General features: G+C 42.6%; 1 protein-coding gene across 1 annotated transcript in view; it reads left to right on the plus strand.

The window, feature by feature from the left end:
* The window catches only part of LOC106654493 (tyrosine-protein kinase Drl-like), a 75887-nt gene extending 63108 nt beyond the window's left edge, over positions 1-12779 (plus strand). The window contains exons 5-9 of the mRNA XM_014374412.2: positions 2249-2453; positions 10910-11066; positions 11721-11991; positions 12099-12285; positions 12362-12779. Coding sequence (XP_014229898.1) covers positions 2249-2453; positions 10910-11066; positions 11721-11991; positions 12099-12285; positions 12362-12610 — 1069 coding nt within the window. The 3' untranslated portion in view covers positions 12611-12779. The remainder of the gene's footprint in view (positions 1-2248; positions 2454-10909; positions 11067-11720; positions 11992-12098; positions 12286-12361) is intronic.
* The last annotated feature ends 6617 nt before the right edge of the window (positions 12780-19396 follow it).

The raw sequence follows: 19396 nt of genomic DNA on the forward strand, positions 1-19396 counted from the left end.
TGCAGAGAGAGAGAGAGCAGATATGCGCGGCCACAGGCACTTTGAATGCCATTGCGCTAGCTGCTTGTCGTACGGGTGCTGTGCTTTTTGCGCAAGCCACTCGACCGGGGGATCAATTTGTTGTTGCGAAAATCCTGACCGTGCGAGAATATTTATAATTGAAATATAGTGGGCGAGCAGTTAGATATTTTCGATTATTTCGTTGGTGCGACAGAATTCGATTAGGTCGTAAACTCGCGTCACTCGGACAACCGCAGGCGGGGCTTGTATTTGCATACAAATAACCGGAATATCCAGAAATTTTTGCACTTTCGCGCCCGTCATCTGCAAAATTGCGTTTCTACGCTCGCCAAAATTCAAGAGGGAAAAAATTGAAATAAATCGCAAACTGCTCGTCTATACCGTATAATAAGATCTGTCTCGAAGATGAAAGGCCGAAGCTATGGGTGAACTCATCGGCAGCTCGTATTTATCACAGTGACTGATCACACACAAACGTATATACCTAGCTAAAATAAACACGTCCAATTCGTGGAGCAGCAGCACAAGCCGTGATCAAGTATGCATACCTCAAGAGAGACAGAAAGCCTAACCATACGGAAGTACACACGCACGTGTGAGCGAGTATCTACGTGTGTGTATATGGACGCCCTTCCAGTCGAGCGACTTTTATCTCGCACGCCTGCCCACCATCGTGTACTACACAATCCCAACAAAAACAGGGTCAAATAGAGAGAAGCTCGAAATATGTGCTAAAAAGCTCGCTCGAAATAAGAAATCGCAAGGCCTGATAAGAGAGACACTGTACAGCTGCTGCTGCTGCTGACTGACCTGTCGCCTTTCTCTCGCTTTTTTCAATAAACGAGGTGCCAGTACTACTGATCCATCGCTATCTCGCGCCCGGGCATTTTATTACAGCTGCTGCTGTTGTCACTGCCGCTCGGGTATCACTGCAACACTCGTTTTTTACCCTCTTTTGATACAAAAGGTGATACACGATATAGATAGGGTACGGCTGAAGAGAAGAAAAGGCGAATGTCGATCTTTTGACGCCGCGCCATGTCGAACGAACGAACGAACGAACGAACCGTCCTTTGGCTGGGGAGCGTGGGTGGCGCAAAGAAGCAGTTTTTACCGAAGATAGGACGTAAAAAAAAGGAGAGAAGAAGAAGAGCAAAAAGGTATTGCATCGACGAGAGAGGGTTAGATGTAAACGGCTCTGCAGTATTTTTTTCTCTCGCGTCAGTCTACTTACGGAAGTATAGCGGCGGTGAGTGTATGTGTGCATTTTTGAGATTGAGATGTCAACGAGAGAAAAGCTGCGCAGAAATGAGAATGACGCGGGGGGAGCTGCAGTTATCATTTTAAAAGTGAAGCATCTCACATTTAAGCGTTTGACACTCTTCGCAAATGAGAAATGACGAAGCAATTCTGCATCATCGTAAGAAAAATGGGCGCGCTTACATTACCGCGCGCGCGTATGACCTCATAAAAGCAAATCTTCGGAGCGATCTTTCTTTCTTCTTCGTCTTTCTCGGGGGATGTATTAACGTCTTTTTCGGACCACTCGTGCACTGCACCCTCCACCGCCGCTCCGCCGCATGTGTACACATGTACAGTAAGCCTACATTGTAGCGGGCAGAGAGGCGCCCCATCGTCGGGCTCATAGAAATCGCACATCCGAAAGAGACAAATTATTCCGCACTTGCTAAAGCCACTCGATCGAATATCGTTCGTTTTCTCCCCTACCGCTATATACGGCTCGTGTGCCCGTTCGTTCGCTTTTTCCACTTTATCTTTCTTTTTTTTTTCACTGCCTAAACTTGACGAACTCGAACCACTGCCGAATGTGTATTTCTCCTTTTTTTTCTGGCGCGCTATACTGCGTATATGTACACGCGCTCCCGCCGCCGCGTCACTTGTCAAAGCAAGCACAAGCTGCTCGCTGCAGAAACTTTTCGGAATAATTTTCCTCTACTGGCTCCTATATATACATATGTTGTATGGAAAGAAGAAAAGAGAGAGAGAGAGATAGATTGGGTGGGGGACAGAGCGTTAAAAAATCGTAGAATAATTGGACCCGCTGCTGGGAATTGGCGTGTATATGTGCACGTTCGCCGGCAGTACGAGAGATCATTATCGTGCTGGAAAATTGCTTTCATGTACGCAATATTATGTATTTGCAAGTCGCTGATTATTGTACGTTAAGATTAACTTTTCTTTTTTTTTTTTTTTTTGTCGCAAACAGGAAAAATCTCAACTACTGCAGCTACTCGGCCACGGGCACGGGTGCGCTCACCGGCAGCTCGATACTCGTCAAAGTGGACAATCGACCGGGCAGCGCTAATTCGGGCAGTTACGCGACGATAGCCGACCTCGAGCCGCTCTACGCCAGGCCCTGCGGTTCCAGAGCCAGCTACTACGCAGCCAGCCACGTTACCCACTTGAGTCAGGTGAGCTGCAGCAGCGCATACCATAGCGCATGCCATACACATACCAAATGTACAGCGAGAGATGATCGTAGCTCTCGAGTGGCTACTTGGCCTCTAACGGGTGGGAGGAGATGGTGCGCTGCGGCTCTCGCGCGGATAGAGATACATGTCGATGCGTGTACGAACTATAGCTATGGGTTCGCGGATAAATAGTAAGCAATGCAGCCGCTACGAGGCGCACCTGAAATACATCACGAACGCGCAGTCAATTTTTTAAACAGTGCGCTATAAGATTCGATTACCTATACGTTCTTATATGATCCTATATTCTTAAACGTTCATCTCATCCGTTCGTTCACATTTATACATAGTTACCGAGCAGAAAAAAATCACGTCCAGCGCACACAGGTTTATATAAGTATTATACGGCAGGCACGTCCTTCATTCTGTGAACTGAAATATCAAACGATACACTGCCTTGCGCAGCGGCAATTTTCTCAACACCCATACACGTGGGTACAGTGCGAGTCGGCATCACCACCAGCAGCAGCTAGCATCAGAGACGCGATGCCACGTAAAATAATGGGAAACGAAAAAAATCATTTCTCCGACTTTTCCGCGCGCTATACACGCCATATAATCAGCACACGACGAGGAACGTACATATACACGGCATACGAGAGAAAATAAGAAGGAGGAGGAAAAAAATACGAGTCTCAGCTTCCGCTGGCGTACACGAAAATCGCAACGAGATTAACGCTCACAAGCTTTCGGCTCGTACAGACACACACACACACACACACGTAGACGCACACATGTTCAGGTACTTACTCTTGTCCGCAGACAGTTTGTGGCTCGTGATTCGTGAAGCATACCAGGGCATTGTTTCTCCACGCAGGCAGAAAAGAAAAGTCTAAAGCTCGGGACATTTCGCATTCCTGTAAAAAAAAAGGAGAAAAAAAAAGAGAGAAAAACGAAATCCCGTGTGCAAAGGGCGAAGCGCGCGCGACGACTGACGTAATCTCTTTAATCGACGCACGCACGTGTGTGTGCTGCTGCTGCGGTGTTAGCCAGCGAGATTGTTTTACCCCGATACCGTAGCAGGTGTATAACGGGTATGAGCGTGCACGTTTTCAACACTTTTTTTCTATAAATAATATGCATATCTTTGTTATTAAGAGCTAGCTGTGCGGAGCCGAAACGATCGTATTTTATACCCGAGCTTAAAATATATAGGCAAAACGAAGAGGGGGGCCTGTTAAGAGACGAGAGAGAGAGAGCGAGTAGGATTTGGGATTAAATTAAGTTGTATGCAAGGGAGGGAAAACTTTAGCAAGTCAAATTATACACTTCCTCATGAGATTTCGTTTGTTGTCACACCTTCTTCGTCGTCGTCGAGTGCGGGGTAGGGCTGAAGAAGTTATATACGACTTTATTTTGTAATTCGCCGCTTCAACAAATAGAGAGATGAAAAAAAAAACACACACACCATTCGACTACAAGCGGTGACAACAAAACCACCTTGTGTGTCTATGCATGTACACCTAACAGCGTCGTCGTCGCTCGGCTGTTGACAGAACGAAGAGAAACTGCGGTGATGGCTGACAGAGAGGTCAAGCCTCCGCAGCGCCTGTCCATGCCTCTGCCTCGACCCCTCTCGACTATATACTCGCTTCCTTTCCAGCCGAGCTTTTGAAAAGCCCGCACACACAGACACACACACATAATACAGGTAGAGAGAGAGAGAAAGATAGCGTGGCAGTGCACTGCACAGCAGCTATATACCCCGCTTCGCCGTGAAAGCTCAAACCGACCAAGTTGTCATTGGGAAAAGCGTTCCTAGCCACAAACTCGATAAAGTTTCCAGTTGGCCGTAGAGAAAGCGAGCTGTAGCCGGAGCTATATAGTTTATAGAGCCGAGACAATAGGAATAAACTCAGCTTCTGCCGGGACTTTTTAACGTTGAGAGGGTAGAGAGAGAGAGACGAAAATAATCGTTGCTGCGACAACTCTACTACTGATTATTATGCCATGAAAAAGTTCCCGCGGCTAATATCTATATACATATGAAATATATATACGTTAAGTGAGTCAAAGTTTGTTGACTGTATACGGGGCTTCAATTGCTGCAATATGAATTTTAAAAGTCTCCTTCTTCCTTTTTTCATCAAGTGCAGCAAACGACGATTTTATTTAAAAAAGTTTTTTTCATTGAGAAGCGGAAAATTATTCGATTATCTCTCTCTCTCTTTTTTTTTGTTTTCAGTAAGTAGTATTTGAGCTGAAAAACGAGAAGACGCAATTTATTATGTGACGCGCGCTCGCGCCGAATCGATACTAAAATCGATCGGCCACACACCACTCGCGAGATTGCAGCGCTATATAGAGCGGATTCTTTTAGATAAAAAAAGAAAAAGACAGAAAAGAAAAAAGGAAAATCTCACCGCAGACAGTGGCAGCTAGAGAGAGAGAGAGTATATTAAGTATAAACGTTTGTACTCTCTCTTGCATCGCCTTTGGTAAATCCGATTGGTCTCGAGACTCGAACTAGCTTTTCCCAAGCCACACCTATTGGCTTATTGGAGACCCCGAGCCTCTGCTATTCATAGTAGTATAGAGCTAGATAGTATAGGTGCAGCGCGTCGAGCTGACTATCGCCGAGAAAGCACGTGCGACTCTATTCAAGAAAACGATGATACGTGACCGGGAGCGGTTGCAATTTTATTATTATACGCCTATGAGCTTTACATTTTCCCAAGCTGCGAAATATAAAATCCGCAACGAATCGGAAAAATGCCATCGGGCGCTTTCGAAACTTATAATTAGCATTTCGTAATTTCGATTTTCTTGAGCGCACGAGGATCTGCGCTGCTGCGCGCATCAACACATTTACACACTCGGTCGAGCCAAGCCAGACACACATACACGCACATTACACACACACACACACACACACACACACACACACACACACACACACACACACACACACACACACACACACAGAATCGCACGCGCTAAAGAGGAAATCAAATCACTTGGAGCGAAACAACTTCACAGACGACAACGTCGGCGCAACTGCCTTGTAATTAACGCGGCGCTCAGAAGCTCGAGCTTGCTCGCTCGCGCCTCGCAAAGCTCCCCGGCCCGGCGTCGCAAGCGCGACACGGATGTATAAACACGCGCCTTGACACGCCGTCTTATAATTAGGAAAAGCTTCTTTTTTTTATAGGAAAAAAGTACACATATTTATTTACTCGTTCTATATGATAAAATTTTCCGTATATCCAATGTGTGTGTGTTTCGCTTTTGAAGAGAGATAAAGGTTGGGCACGAGGAAATACAGACACACATACAACGTCACGGCAATAAATGTACAGACGGGATCGCGAGGGAGATGGGGGTCAAAGGCGCAACTTTTTTCGTGCAATAAAAGTGACGTAATAAGCGCGAGCTAGCTCGGGCGAGGGGAGGACTCTCTCTTTCTCTCTCTCTCTCTCTCTCTCTCTCTCTGTACTGCTCCGAACGACGATGAGAAGTGCGAAGGAAAATTGTCAAGCGTATCGTTTTACACGCGCTACAAAGCAAACTGCCGCCGAGCTTTTATCCCGAAAACGTTCGCCGCCGCCGTTTCTGCTATCTCTACCGGTGTGCAAACTTTGCTTTCGCTTTCCGAGGCCCCACTATATGCCATACGTATGTACGTACACGGATTCGTGTAATATTAAAGCCTCGACTCGAGCTCTGTAGCTAGCGCGACTCGACTCGTGTGTAGACGTCTGCCGAGCTGCGGCGCTGGCGGATCGTCGAAAGACGTAAACATACCGTACACATACACAGACACACACGTAGACACGCGCGCGTTGTTTGACGTATGTATGATGCGCCAACGGCATCAGCGGCAGCCCAGTGACAGCAGAGAGGCTTTTGGCTCTGAAAATTGCATGAGGCACCGACGTCGAAATCGAATTTACTGATATATATCTTGCGCTCGTGCGTGTGTATGGGTGTGTGCATATATGTTTGTCGACGAACTGCTGCTGCTGCTGCTGCTGCTGTGGGAGGAGGCGCGCGGCGCTACATGCATAGTTGAAAGCTCTCTTGACTAGTAGCAAGTGTATGTGTACGCGCCTGCATAACTAAGTCAGCTCGTTTGTCTCTACACGATATAAGCTTGAGAGATTCGCGTGCAAAAATCCTGTTCGGGATATAGCTGCCATTATGCCGACCAACAAATAGTTTTATATATTCATGTAATAGTATAGCGAGCAGCGTAGCCCGGCTATTTTCAAAGTTTTGCTTTTTACCGACTCACGAGGGACCCTTTCACGCCGAACGAAGAGAGCAGCCGAGTACAACATTTTCATAAACACAGCGCGCGGGCTATGCTGCGTCTTTGATGCTTGAGTGCAACGCGCTTTCGACTTCATCGAATATACATGCGCATCGACTGATCGAAAATTGACTCGTTCCACTTGTTACTTTTTTTTGTGTACCTGCCCATCCATTATGCAACCATTGTATCAAGTTTCTGCGTTACGTGCCATTACGGATCCTTCGTTTTTTTTGTCGAGTCTCGTTTCGTACTCTGCGCAAATAAAGCAGCGCGCACACGTGTATCAGCTTCGATATCGAAAGTCCATTACTCGCTGTCGCGGACAAACGTGCACGATACGAGGCATTAGCAACGACGAAATGACTATCTTGTAGGTACACCGTGCGATGCCGCTACTCTACAGTATACTATGTGCGAGTTTAAGTTATAGCAGTAATTTATTCAGGTTCAAGACTTTGGGCGAGGAGATCGGCTCGTCATGCGTCTGGCAGCGACGGCTGGACGCGTCGAACCCTTGGGCGGGTTGCAACGTCGTAGCGCGCAGCAGCAGCAGGGGGGTAAATTGATCCGAGATCAAAGCCAAAACAATCACTGGGAAAGCGGCGCGTTTGTGCCTCCGACTTTCACTCTCGCTTTCTCTATCTCTCAGTCTCGTTCACTTATGTACAGTTGCTGTATACCGGCTCCGGTAAGCGACGAAGGACGTTTACCTTTTATTACTCGTTCACAAATTTCAATTGCGTCACTTGGAAAACGATATTTCATATAGAAATAGCAAAATCTTGAAATCTTGGTTTATTATCTTTTCGACGAATATGTTGAAGAATTATAATTGAATCCTAGAAAAAGTTTATTGAAAATATTGAAACATCCAAAAATATCCCGGGTAGAAATTCTCAACATGCATATTGACCTAATGACCATGAAACTAATTCTGATACAGATTTTCCATTTTCATTATGTTACAAATATTACGTATATTTTAAATGACCTAAAAAAAATTCAATTATTTCAAAATATTTAGACAAGTTTTCAAGCAATTCAAATTGAGGGGCGCGTTCTAAGGATTGGACTGTCATGCTTGCACCTTGATAATCTTTTGAAAAAGGTATTATTAGAAGTTATAGGAAAAAATAGTTATTATAATTTAATTAGAACCGGACTGTCGTACTAAATAATCTAAATAATCGTTAGATAAAAATATCACCACTATTTAAATTCATTGGAAGTGATTTTTTTATTTTACATTTATTGCTTCCTCATTTTAAAATTTACGTTATAAAAATAAAGTGTACATTTTCGGAAAGTTTTCAGAAGTTTGAAGTAGGTATTGGAAAATTCGCGTATTTGAATGATCATTAAAAAGGATCAGTATTAAGCTTTGATGTAAAAAAATGGGAAAAAAAAATTAAATGTTTACTCTTTATAATTGAAACTCCTTACAAATTTAGTGGTTCGCTATTTTCTCGCTATCTCGATTGCATTGGAGTCCTGACTAAGAACTATGATAATACTTTAAGTCTACACCACTAGATGGCCAGTACCTTAACCAATAAATCTGCAAGCGGCAAAATAAAAATAATTGTATAAGTTTAAGTAAATTTTTGAGAAGTATAATAGGAATTTGTTACGTTTTTGTTTGCAAGAATTTGATACAGTCAAAAAGAGTTTAAAACTTGGGACGTTATGTAGCCATAAAATATTGTTGAAAATAACATGACACTTTTAGTTAGTATAATATGTTCAGTTCAAAAGACCCTTTTATTCCCAAACTTTTTCATCGACCAAAAACTAGTCATCGAATGTTGAGCATTTTCCATCGGGCATATAATATAAGATGATAATTAATGAATTGTCAAGGCTTGATACCATTGGCCAATGGCATGAAACAAATTGGTTCTCGTTCTGATTGAATCAGTCGTTAGCGTAATACAATGCAATGCATAAGACATGGCATTCAACGCACAGATTCAAAATTCGATCCAGCGCTTACGAAGAGTAAAAATAAAAGTCGTCGCGAAAGTCTCGTTAATAAAGTCCACGTGAGCGGACTCCCGGTAAAAGTCTCGGGATCATATTATTCACCGCAAATATATGTACGCGCATTGTCAACGAACGATTCATCACTTTGTCGGTCTTGTCTCTCGGACTCGTCGGGAAAAGTCAAGACTGCTTGGGCGAGTCGTCGTCGTCGTCGGTCGCTTAGCGAGAGAACTTTGCGAGCTAGCAAGCGAAGGACGAGCGAGAAAGAGGAAAAAAGAAAAGCTCCTCTCGCGAAACAACGCCATGAATATAAGAAGCCCATTCGCGAGCACGCGCCCAAGCTTGCACGAACGAGCCCGAGCGAGCGAGCTCCGAGGGACGAGAAGAGGTAAAAGCAAGCACTTCGCCCAGCCTAGAGCCTATACATAAAAAATACAAGCGTCTCTTCATTTATTCACCTGCGTCTCTCTCTAGCGCACGGCGTAGCTTCTTCGCTGTATATACAGCGTAAGGAAGTAGACAGAGAGAGAATACAAGGGGGTAGCTAACCGCGCGTGTAAGCTGCTTCTCCGTAGGGACACGAGCTGTAGCTGCTGCCGTCGTCTTTCTCTTCATCTTTTCCCTTAGACTTACATACGTATATACACGCACGTACTCACACAAATCTACATCGTCCTTATGCATACATGCATGTTTATTTTCGCTTAGAAAGAGATTAATGCACAATATCTTTTTTGCAACTCGTTATTGTTATTATTGCTACGGCAGTTTGTCGGGCGATCGCGCATTATGACTGATATAAAACAGAGAATAAAGGCGAGTAAAATGAAAAAAAAAAAAAAAAGAAATCATTTTATTGAGAAAAATGAAGAGGGTGTCCCCTTAGAGCTCGAGCTATATTATATCTTGAAACTTTCTCGAGATGCGAAACTGCCGCTTCCTACATAAAACTAAACGTACGCCACGGCGCGTACTAGCATAAAATACAGCGGAAGCAGCTCCGTAAGTACGCCGGCGTTTCGTGTGTGCAGCGACTCGGATTCAATTTTTAGTATGATTCGTCATGAACACCCTCGTGCCACCGCGTCGAGTGCGTCTGTGTGAGTGTGCGTGTGTGTGTATGCAGTACACACCACCCTTGACTCGAGCTGCGCATGATTTCCATATACGCGCGCTTTTTATTTTTGTCCGGAGCAGTCGCGCGTCGATGATGCATCGCTTGTTTGCCGCGCCACGCAGTTGGATGTGCGAAAAACAAAAGTAAAAATTTAAAAAAAAAAGAGAGAGAAGAGGGAAAATCAAGCTGAGCGCGGTACATATATCGTAATTTATGCCGGCAAATTGGAATCGCAGTACCACGTTCACTCCTCCGTAACAATGTGACACACATATATAGATAGATACCCGCTCACAACTGCGATGAAAAAAAATATATATATATACAAACCCGTCATTGAAAACCGCACGCATGTGCTATGCGCGACAATGTAACACGAAGATGGGGTGAAAAAAATTCAACAGCGCTCTAAGCAGGCCAGAGGGCACAGAAGTTGAGTTGAAATTGAAATTAATGAAGTCTCGCGCTGCATGCGCATAGCTCGCGAATATATTTGGGGGCCTGTATATACCATAGGGGCTGTGCACGTGCACATGGCCAGAGAACGAGAGGGAGAGAAAGACAGAGAGAGACAGAAAGCGATGAGAATTTTCGGTGAGCGCTGCTTGCATCTAGCTAGGCGTGCGTCAATGCTGTATAGACTAAACGTGCTCTGATGAAGAACAATTGCGCGCTTTTTCACGCCGAGCTCGCGACGCAGTGTATACCATAATCGTTGCGTCTCGCTCGAGCAAGCCCTCATTCGTCAAGCAGCTGGGCTAGCCTGCAGGATCTCCGCGTAAAGAGCAGCAGCAGTAGCAGTTCGTTTCGGCCTATAAGAGAGCTTGATTTTTATAAATAGAGCAACGCGACACTGCATAGAGCTGACTTTTTGCCTTAACAAATGTGTGTATATTATACCGTGTATACGGAAAGCTCCGAGAAGGAGACGCGCGAGCGAGTTCCTCCTCTTTCTTCTTGCCTCGAGGGACTTTTGAACTATTACGTATGTCCACTAGCTATCTTCGCGTACATTACACATAATATCTTGTGTGCTTGCAGTCGACTGATCCATGCGAAAAAGCTCGAGCCGTGGCGGTTGCCAGGTCCGCGCTCAAGTGTCGAAGCGTCATACAAGAGGGTACTTTCGGTCGAGTTTATCGAGGCACTTTGAACCACGGAGGAAGAGACCAGGAGGTCATCATCAAGACGGTCACAGGTACGTATACAATGCATTCTCACACGTGCGTGTGCGTCCGTGAATTGCCACATACACACAGTCCATCATCCATATATAGTCGCGCGTACTACAAGTTTGCAACAGGGCTGAAATTGAAATTCGCCGGCAGTGGTGGAGCGGTGCGGGTTAAGTGGAAACTTGCGCGCGTAATCGTTGCACGCGCAAAATTACTTTGATAACTGTTGTAGCCGCCCCGGCCCCCCCGACCCACATACATACACACACAGGCACAGAACTCTCTGTTCGGAGAGCGGAGCAAATTTATGCGCTAAATTATATGACGATGCGTCGTACGGCTATACATACATGTATGCATCGCCGTACTAATGCCAGATCAGCTTCGCTCAACTCGACGAGAGCTGTACGCGCCTTCGCTCGCTCCTATGAACATCTCGTTATTTACTTTCGCGCTCATGAATATGGAATTCGCCCCATTCCGTTGTTGTTCTTCTTCTGCCGCCTTGCAATACGTACACGCAGTTGCGAAATTCATAACGGAGCTCGGCTGCGGTGTGGCAGCAGCACCATCTTTCTATATTAATATCAATCGGTGAAAGCAATAACTGCACTAAACAACGGCCGGTACATCGATCGTAATAACGTACTTACGAATTAATTGCTTGCACTGCACAGACGCAGCCTCGGCCTATCAGGCCTCGCTGCTCGTCTCGGAGGGCTCGCAGCTGGCCGGCCTGATACACGGCAACATCACGACCCTGGCGGCGGCCTGCCTCGACGGCGCCGGCAATCCGCTGCTGGCCTACTGCTGCACGCTCAACGATCTCAATCTCAAGTCCTACCTTACCGGCGGCGGGCATCATCCGGTCACGAGGGATCTCGTCAACGTCGCCGTGCAGATAGCGCGAGCTGGCGCTTTCCTCCACGGCCGCGGTATACTCCACAGGTAGGTGCACAGCTTGCGGTACCCGCAAACGAGTTGCACCGCGGATGGCTATATATATACTTGTCGCGATGATTTACCGATTATAATGATTATTGTATAATTTGCAGAGACATAGCGGCGAGGAATTGTTTGGTAGACACGAGCACGCTGCGAGCGAGATTGGCCGACGCGGCTCTCTCGCGCGATCTCTTCGCTCAGGATTATCACTGCCTGGGCGACAACGAGAACAGGCCGATCGGCTGGATGGCGCTGGAGACGCTTCAGCACGGACAGTACAGCACTGCCAGCGATTCGGTAAGACACGCCAATCGGCCGTTCAATTGTCCTTTAACTCTTCTCGTCCGTAACTAATTTTCTTGTCACGCACCAGTGGTCATTTGGAGTCTTTCTCTGGGAATTGGCGACGATGGGTCAGCAGCCCTACGCCGAGGTCGACCCGTTCGAGCTCACGGCGTTTCTGCGGGACGGCTATCGACTGTCCCAGCCTAGGCCCTGCCCCGACGAGCTGTTCGCCCTCATGGCCGTCTGCTGGCTGGGCCCGAGTCGAGATCGGCCGACCATGCCCCAGCTGCTGGCCTACCTGCAGGAGTTCTACGACGCGCTCGGTGGCTTCATTTAAATGTGAAATTCGGGACGCGACCCTCATAGGATAATGATAAATGTGAAAAGGCGAGAGCGAGACTTTTTTGGAATAAACGAATTTAGGATAAAGTAATAATCGTCAACTGATGTTAACGCGACACGAATGTTAACTGCTGATTCCACGTATACTTACGCTGAGATTGTAGATTGAAAATAAAATAAACTTTTAATTTCGAGCTTATTACGATAATATATAAAGTTTTCATGAAAATTCAAAAATTGTAAATAACACGAGCCCAAGAGGAACCTGTGGATTAAGCACTGCTTTTTCCAAAAACAAACTTTGAGGCTTATAATCAGCGAGTACGATTTAACGAGTACAGTTGTTATATGAACTTTATTATTAGTCACCGCCAAAAAAAAAATATTCCATGAAACTCCCATTGAGTTCGAAAGGCTCTTTTCAACTTTACCTAAAGTGTAAATACATACTGGTAAAAGCTCGTTAAAGCTTGTATTTCCACGCGAAGTGAATAAATAAATACCCAGGTTGAAGCAGCGCAGCGACACCAGCAAAGTCTCTCGCGTCAAAGACTTTCGCGCAAAGTAGCTTCGCTTGGCCGCGTAAGTTGCGCGTGTACACACACATACAATATATACTTATAGAGCTATTTCTTTGCTCGTCGCACTGATCCGCTTTAGTCGCTTCGCTTACTTGCTCGCTTGCGCCTGCGGCCCGACTTCCAGGCCGCGTCGCTTGTAAATATGCGCGTATAGTTAGTGGTATAGTATAACAGCAGCTTGTTTATAAGAGGCTCGCGCGCAGGCGGACCGCGCCTGAACCCAAAAAGTTTTGCTCTTGAATATGTTGCGCGCCGCTTAATTATAATCGGGCCGCGACTCCTCCTCTGCTTGCTGGGCGCGATGAGCTCTCCTTCTCTTTCTCTCTTTCGCCGTTTCCGCATTATTATTCAATTATTTGATTTTAAAATGTATCTCTGTTGGGCGCGTTTGCGACTATTTTTTGACGACGACGTTCGCGATAAGATATTTTTGTAAAACTCGCCAATGTTGTGTATCGACGAGAGCATCCGCGATTTCATTGCGGACAGAGTGGTGTACTTTCCTCGAGTATTTTTATTGGCTAGGGTAAAATGTTTCTGTTATCTTTTAAGCGTATATATAGCGCGATTGATCAGTAGTTTCTTTTTTTATAGCCATTCGACTTTTTAAAAAACAAGGAAAAACTACATCAATTTTCTCCGTGAAAACAAATTACAAAAAATTAAGCTACCTTCAATTTTCGAGGTCGAAGAGAAAAAAAAACTACTAGAAAAAAAATGGTGCCATTTCTCCTATCTTATCTGTAGTTTATAATATATTTTTATTGAGAAACAGTTTCAGCTGACTAAATAGCCAATTTTGTATCGGCTCGTGTACATGATGTACTTACATGAATAGTTGCTAATGAAGTCACCCATCGACGATTTCCTATATTATATATCGCTCTGTAACATGGGGAAAAAGCGAAGCGTTTAATTAATTTATTATAAGTCTGCGGTAATTACGGTCAAAAGATATTTTGAAATTATGAGGTGACGATAATCAAAAACTCAGCGGATAATTATACAAGCATCGTGTAAGCAAATGAGATTTCACGCTACAATTTCTAGTCCGTTACGATAGGATAATTAACGAGTTAACGAAACATACTTTTTCAGGGACGTTTCAATTCTTTTTTTTTTTTAATTCCTGCAGTTTTCTATACACATCTAAAAAAAAAATTGTGACACAGTACAGTTTCCTTGAGAGACTGTGAAAAATATACACATAGCTGATACAAAAAGTATACTCCCTATTGTATTGAGAACGTAATATATAAATGAACATATATAATGAAAGTATATCTATATACACTTTGCAATTAATGTTGGGAAATAAAAACAGTGTCATTGACATAATCTGTTATTGAAAGTAAACTTTTTTCAAGCAGAAACACAATGAAAATATTTATACTGGATATTTTTTAAAGTACTGATCTTTTTATAAAAAAATTCAAGGCGCAAACTCAGAAAAGCAAATTCGTAATGTGTATATTGCATAAGTATCAAAAATATCGTGTACATAATTGATAATCAAAAGGAAAATTCAAAAACTTGTTGTATCTTCTGTGTAATACATTTTTACGATGCGATAACGAATCAAAACTAAAGATTTATGCTACTATCATGCCTTTCGAAAAATCTTTGTGTCTATATAGAAAGTCTCTCCTTTTCACTCCTCTTCTACATTATAATCAAGTGTTTTTTCGCAAAAATAGGAAGTACAGGGTAGGAGCTAGAGCTTCGTAAAATTTATAAATTCGCTTCTTTTTCACGCAAAAGCAGCTTTGAATGAATGAGTACGTGACTGCATATTTATATATATCGGATAAATGAACGTGGAAACGCGTGAAACACCGTCGTCGCAAACGATACATTGTGTTCTATGTTTAAAATTTCGATGAATCTAGGTGTAGATTTTGTTAACTATAGCTGAGTGTAAGTGAAAATATTTTGATGTCGAGAAAAATCAAATTTCCTTGTGCGTACAATATATTGTGACTTTTTAAAAGCGATGACAGAATGTGGGTATGTGTGTGTCGAAATGTCGAGAGAGTAGGTGCATGATTATAACCTTAAAATTGTGTAAAGAAAAGATGTTTGATAATTATATCGTAAGTAATAAAAAATTCTCTCGGTGAGAGAAAAACTCGACCCCCCCCTCTGTAATTTAACCCAAAACTTTTCCACATGCCTCTTGCACTTTTTGTCCGAGTAAGCATGCTCTCGGATGCCTTTTACGGACCGACCGATGCGGCAACAGAACTTTTTAATCGATCTCGTTCTTTTCGATCGCACGAGCTCACCGTCAAGTATAATCGAGAACTCATAAATTTAAAATTGTTACTTTCCTTGATTGTTAATTTTTTATGGAAAGTTCGGGATAAAAGATTTTGCATGTTTCGCTCAAAGAGCTCCGCAATATACTCTTACGTATATTTTGAGCAGATATGGATGTTACGATGGGTGTGTTTTTTTAACTCATTAAGTTCCAAGAGGACGTTTTTTCAACCCTTTATTCGTCCATTGAATTTTTGGTAAAAATGGGATCAAAAAATATGCGAGTACCTAATTCTAATGTAAAATTTAATGCCCTTTCAGAATCTGATCTCAGATTTTCGAAAAAATGATTAGGTCAAAAGTTAAACTTGATTTTATAAAAAAAAACGTGATTTTGAAAAAAAATTTTTTTTATTTTTCGACTTTCCAAATGGAAACCATTTAAAATCTCAAGAGTTTCGTGCAAATATCGCGTCCTCGATATCTAAACTGAAAGTTAGTGGGGTACCGATTGAAAAAATTAATGTTTGAACACAAAAAATGGCGGTCGAAACTCGCAAAATTGAATGAAAACTCATAGAATTTTTTCTCAAAAAAGAAGGACTTGAGAAAAAAGTGTATTTTTTAACTTTATTTTCTTCAATCTAAACCCCACTAACTTTTAGTTTAGGTATCGAGGATGCGATATTTGCACGAAACCCCTAAGATTTCTAATGGTTTTTATTTGGAAATTCGAAAAATAAAAAAAATTTTTTTTAAAAATCATGTTTTTTTGGGTAAAATCAAGTGTAACTTTTGACCTGATCACTTTTTCAAAAATCTGAGATCAGATTCTGAAAGAGCATTAAATTTTACATCAGAATTAGTTACTCGCATATTTTTTTGACCCCATTTACACCAAAAATACAGTGGCTGAATAAAATGTTGAAAAAACGTCCTCTTGGGACTTAATGGGTTAAGCAAATCAAGGATATATCGCACAATACGTAAGATAAACCACCCAGTCGCTGGACAGTTAGTAGCGACGGGGCGGAATATTGATGTTTTGAGCCTCCTGGTGAACATGTAGATATGAATGAATACCTACACGGAAAAACTTTTGACCATGTTTCAGGCTCGAATACATAGAGATACATTCACGCTCTGAGTCGAGCACAATTCATGCTCAGTCCCGAGCGCGAAACGCCCTCGAGTTCTGTCGAGTGCGTATTATGACCGACGCTGAGCAAGATGTTACCCTTAACTTAATCTGGAAAGATATTCGCGCTCGAAGTCGATCACAGTTCATGCTCAGACCCGAGCACGAAATGCTCTCGGGTTCTGCCGATGCGAGCGAATTAATCCTGAATCATGAATTTGAAAGATTAATGTGTCTATATGCGTAACGCAGCACACAGAGTTAGCATGACAGAACATAGGGGAAATATGTTGGATTCTTAATATCTTTTGAAAATGGTTGAAAACACCCATTTATAATTATATCATTCGAAAGCGAATAAGATTTCCTATAACATCTATAATCTTTTCATTTAATAAACTATCATTGGTTAAAATTTCACTTCCATCAAAATATTTTCCATTTTCGCTACAGCCTGCTGAAGGGGGCTTAATATACTGTGTTTTATATTTGCATTGATTTATTTTAAAAAATAGTTTGTAAAACCAAAATGACAGTCATTACATAGTAATTCACTTGACTATAATACTTAATTCATTGTCAAATTGACCAAGTATTACATTGTGGACGGATGTTGCGAGAGTCACCACCCCATATAAATTTCTTATATTCAATATTTATTCATTTTTGTTAAATCTATTCAATAATTGTGACTGAGTGGCTCAAGACTGAGAGTAAATCGTATTCACCGCAACACTGAAACAAACTCAGCCGAACTCGAGCGTGATTTACGCTCAGCCTCGAGCGTCAATCGCGCTCAGTGCTGATGACGAAACGAGCTCAGCCGAACTCGAGCGTGAATCGCACTCAGTGCTGGTTATGAAACGAGCTCAGTAGAACTCGAGTGTAATTCGTTTTCAGTATTCGAGCGTGAAACATGGTCAAAAGTTTTTCCGTGTAGAATGGATCATTTATCTCTTAATCAATCATTTAAAACCACTTAAAGTAACTTTTGAGATGTAGTTTATGAGAAATTTGAATAAAAAGATAACCTCTTCGTGAGGTGCCGTGCCTCTGTCCCGAATTTATATGTGCTATATCGCGTCAACTGTCCCCCCCCCCCCTCAACCCTCCTCTTTTTGTTTTGATTTTTCATATTTTATTCTGCTTCCCAAAGGTGGATATGAAAAAATGATTGAAACATGATTTTTTATGTAAAATTTGATGAGGAATTCAAATTTGATGTCAAAATTCATATTCATAAACTCCAAGTACCTTAATTTCTAAATTTCAGCCACAGTGACAAAAATAAACATGTTCGTATCCAGCGATATGGCCAATATTGTGATATGTTCATCGATACACCAAAATATAACTTCTGATAAATATTGGTCCTCGGTAGACAAACAGACTTCATTATTGAACATGATATGAGTCAAGAATAGAAGAAATCTAGAGAAAAACCATGTTTTTTTGGCATATATGAAGGCCAATAATGAAGTCTGTTTGTCTGCCGAGGACCAATATTTATCAGAAGTTATATTTTGGTGTATCGATGAACATATCACAATATTGGCCATATCGCTGGATATGAACATGTTTATTTTTGCCACTGAGGCTGAAATTTAGAAATTAAGGTACTTGGAGTTTATGAATATGAATTTTGACATCAAATTTTACATAAAAAATCATGTTTCAATCATTTTTTCATAATCACCTTTGGGAAGCAGAATAAAATATGAAAAATCAAAACATAAAGAGGGGGGGANGGGGGGGGGGGGGGGACAGTTGACGCGATATAGCCCATATGTAAGCAAGTGTTAAGGGGCATTGCACATTCGGCGAGTAAAATATATCTATGAAAATGATTATATGCTCGTGTTCTTTCGAGCGCACCAATTAATAGCCTGATATTACATCAAAAAAGTCACTCTCGCTGAATATCGAGGTCCATTAAAATAATTCAACGTATATAATATAATCTTTGAGAATGGAAAACACGCGGTGCACTCCGTGAAAGTGGCTTGTGCCTAAAGCTCGAGCGCCAGATCGCGACACACACACACACACAGACACACACTCGAGAACGTTGCGCAATAGATATAGAAAAATATCATTCACATTGTCATCGAAGGCGGGCATTTACAAGCTCTCCTGCGCGTGTACGCGAACGTATTTATTAGTTATAAACCTGTTTTTCCCATTGAGCGAATTAAACGAGGCCTGTTCTCTCAACCATATGCATTATCGTTTTTAATGAACTATGATTTTCTCTCTCCTTGCGCCAAAGTACACAGACACACACACGCTAATCGCAAAAAATCACGCGCGGTAATCACGCATTCCCCGCTTGTATCATATATATAATGCGATCGATCGCAAAACAAACAAGCGCAATTTTCCGTATTATGAATGAAAACTAGTTTCGCGTTTATAAGTTTAAAAGCATAGTATCAGCAACATCCTTTCTTCTGTTCAGCTATTAGTACCCACAAAATATCAGTAAAATATTCTCAGGTGCAAACGTTTTCTCTCTCTCTCTCTCTCTCTCTCTCTCTTTCTGTCGGTGCCTGCGCGCATGTGCAGGGACAGTCTTAATGCTCGCTCGCTCTCAAAAGGTATATAGCTTTCTCGCGGGCGTAGGAGTGGCGTGTACAGTACGGTATACGTACAGAGATATATACCATGCGACTTTATATATACTATATATATATATGTGTGTACGGTTGCGCAAAATTTGCTCATACATTCGGGTCCGTGCTCATTTTTGTCATGGTGTTTCTCGTGCGAGAGGTAGAGGTATATATGTATGCGCGTTGAGCCA

This window comes from Trichogramma pretiosum, unplaced genomic scaffold, assembly GCF_000599845.2.
Source record: "Trichogramma pretiosum strain Unisexual culture from Peru unplaced genomic scaffold, Tpre_2.0 scaffold46, whole genome shotgun sequence".
Lineage (NCBI taxonomy): Eukaryota > Metazoa > Arthropoda > Insecta > Hymenoptera > Trichogrammatidae > Trichogramma > Trichogramma pretiosum.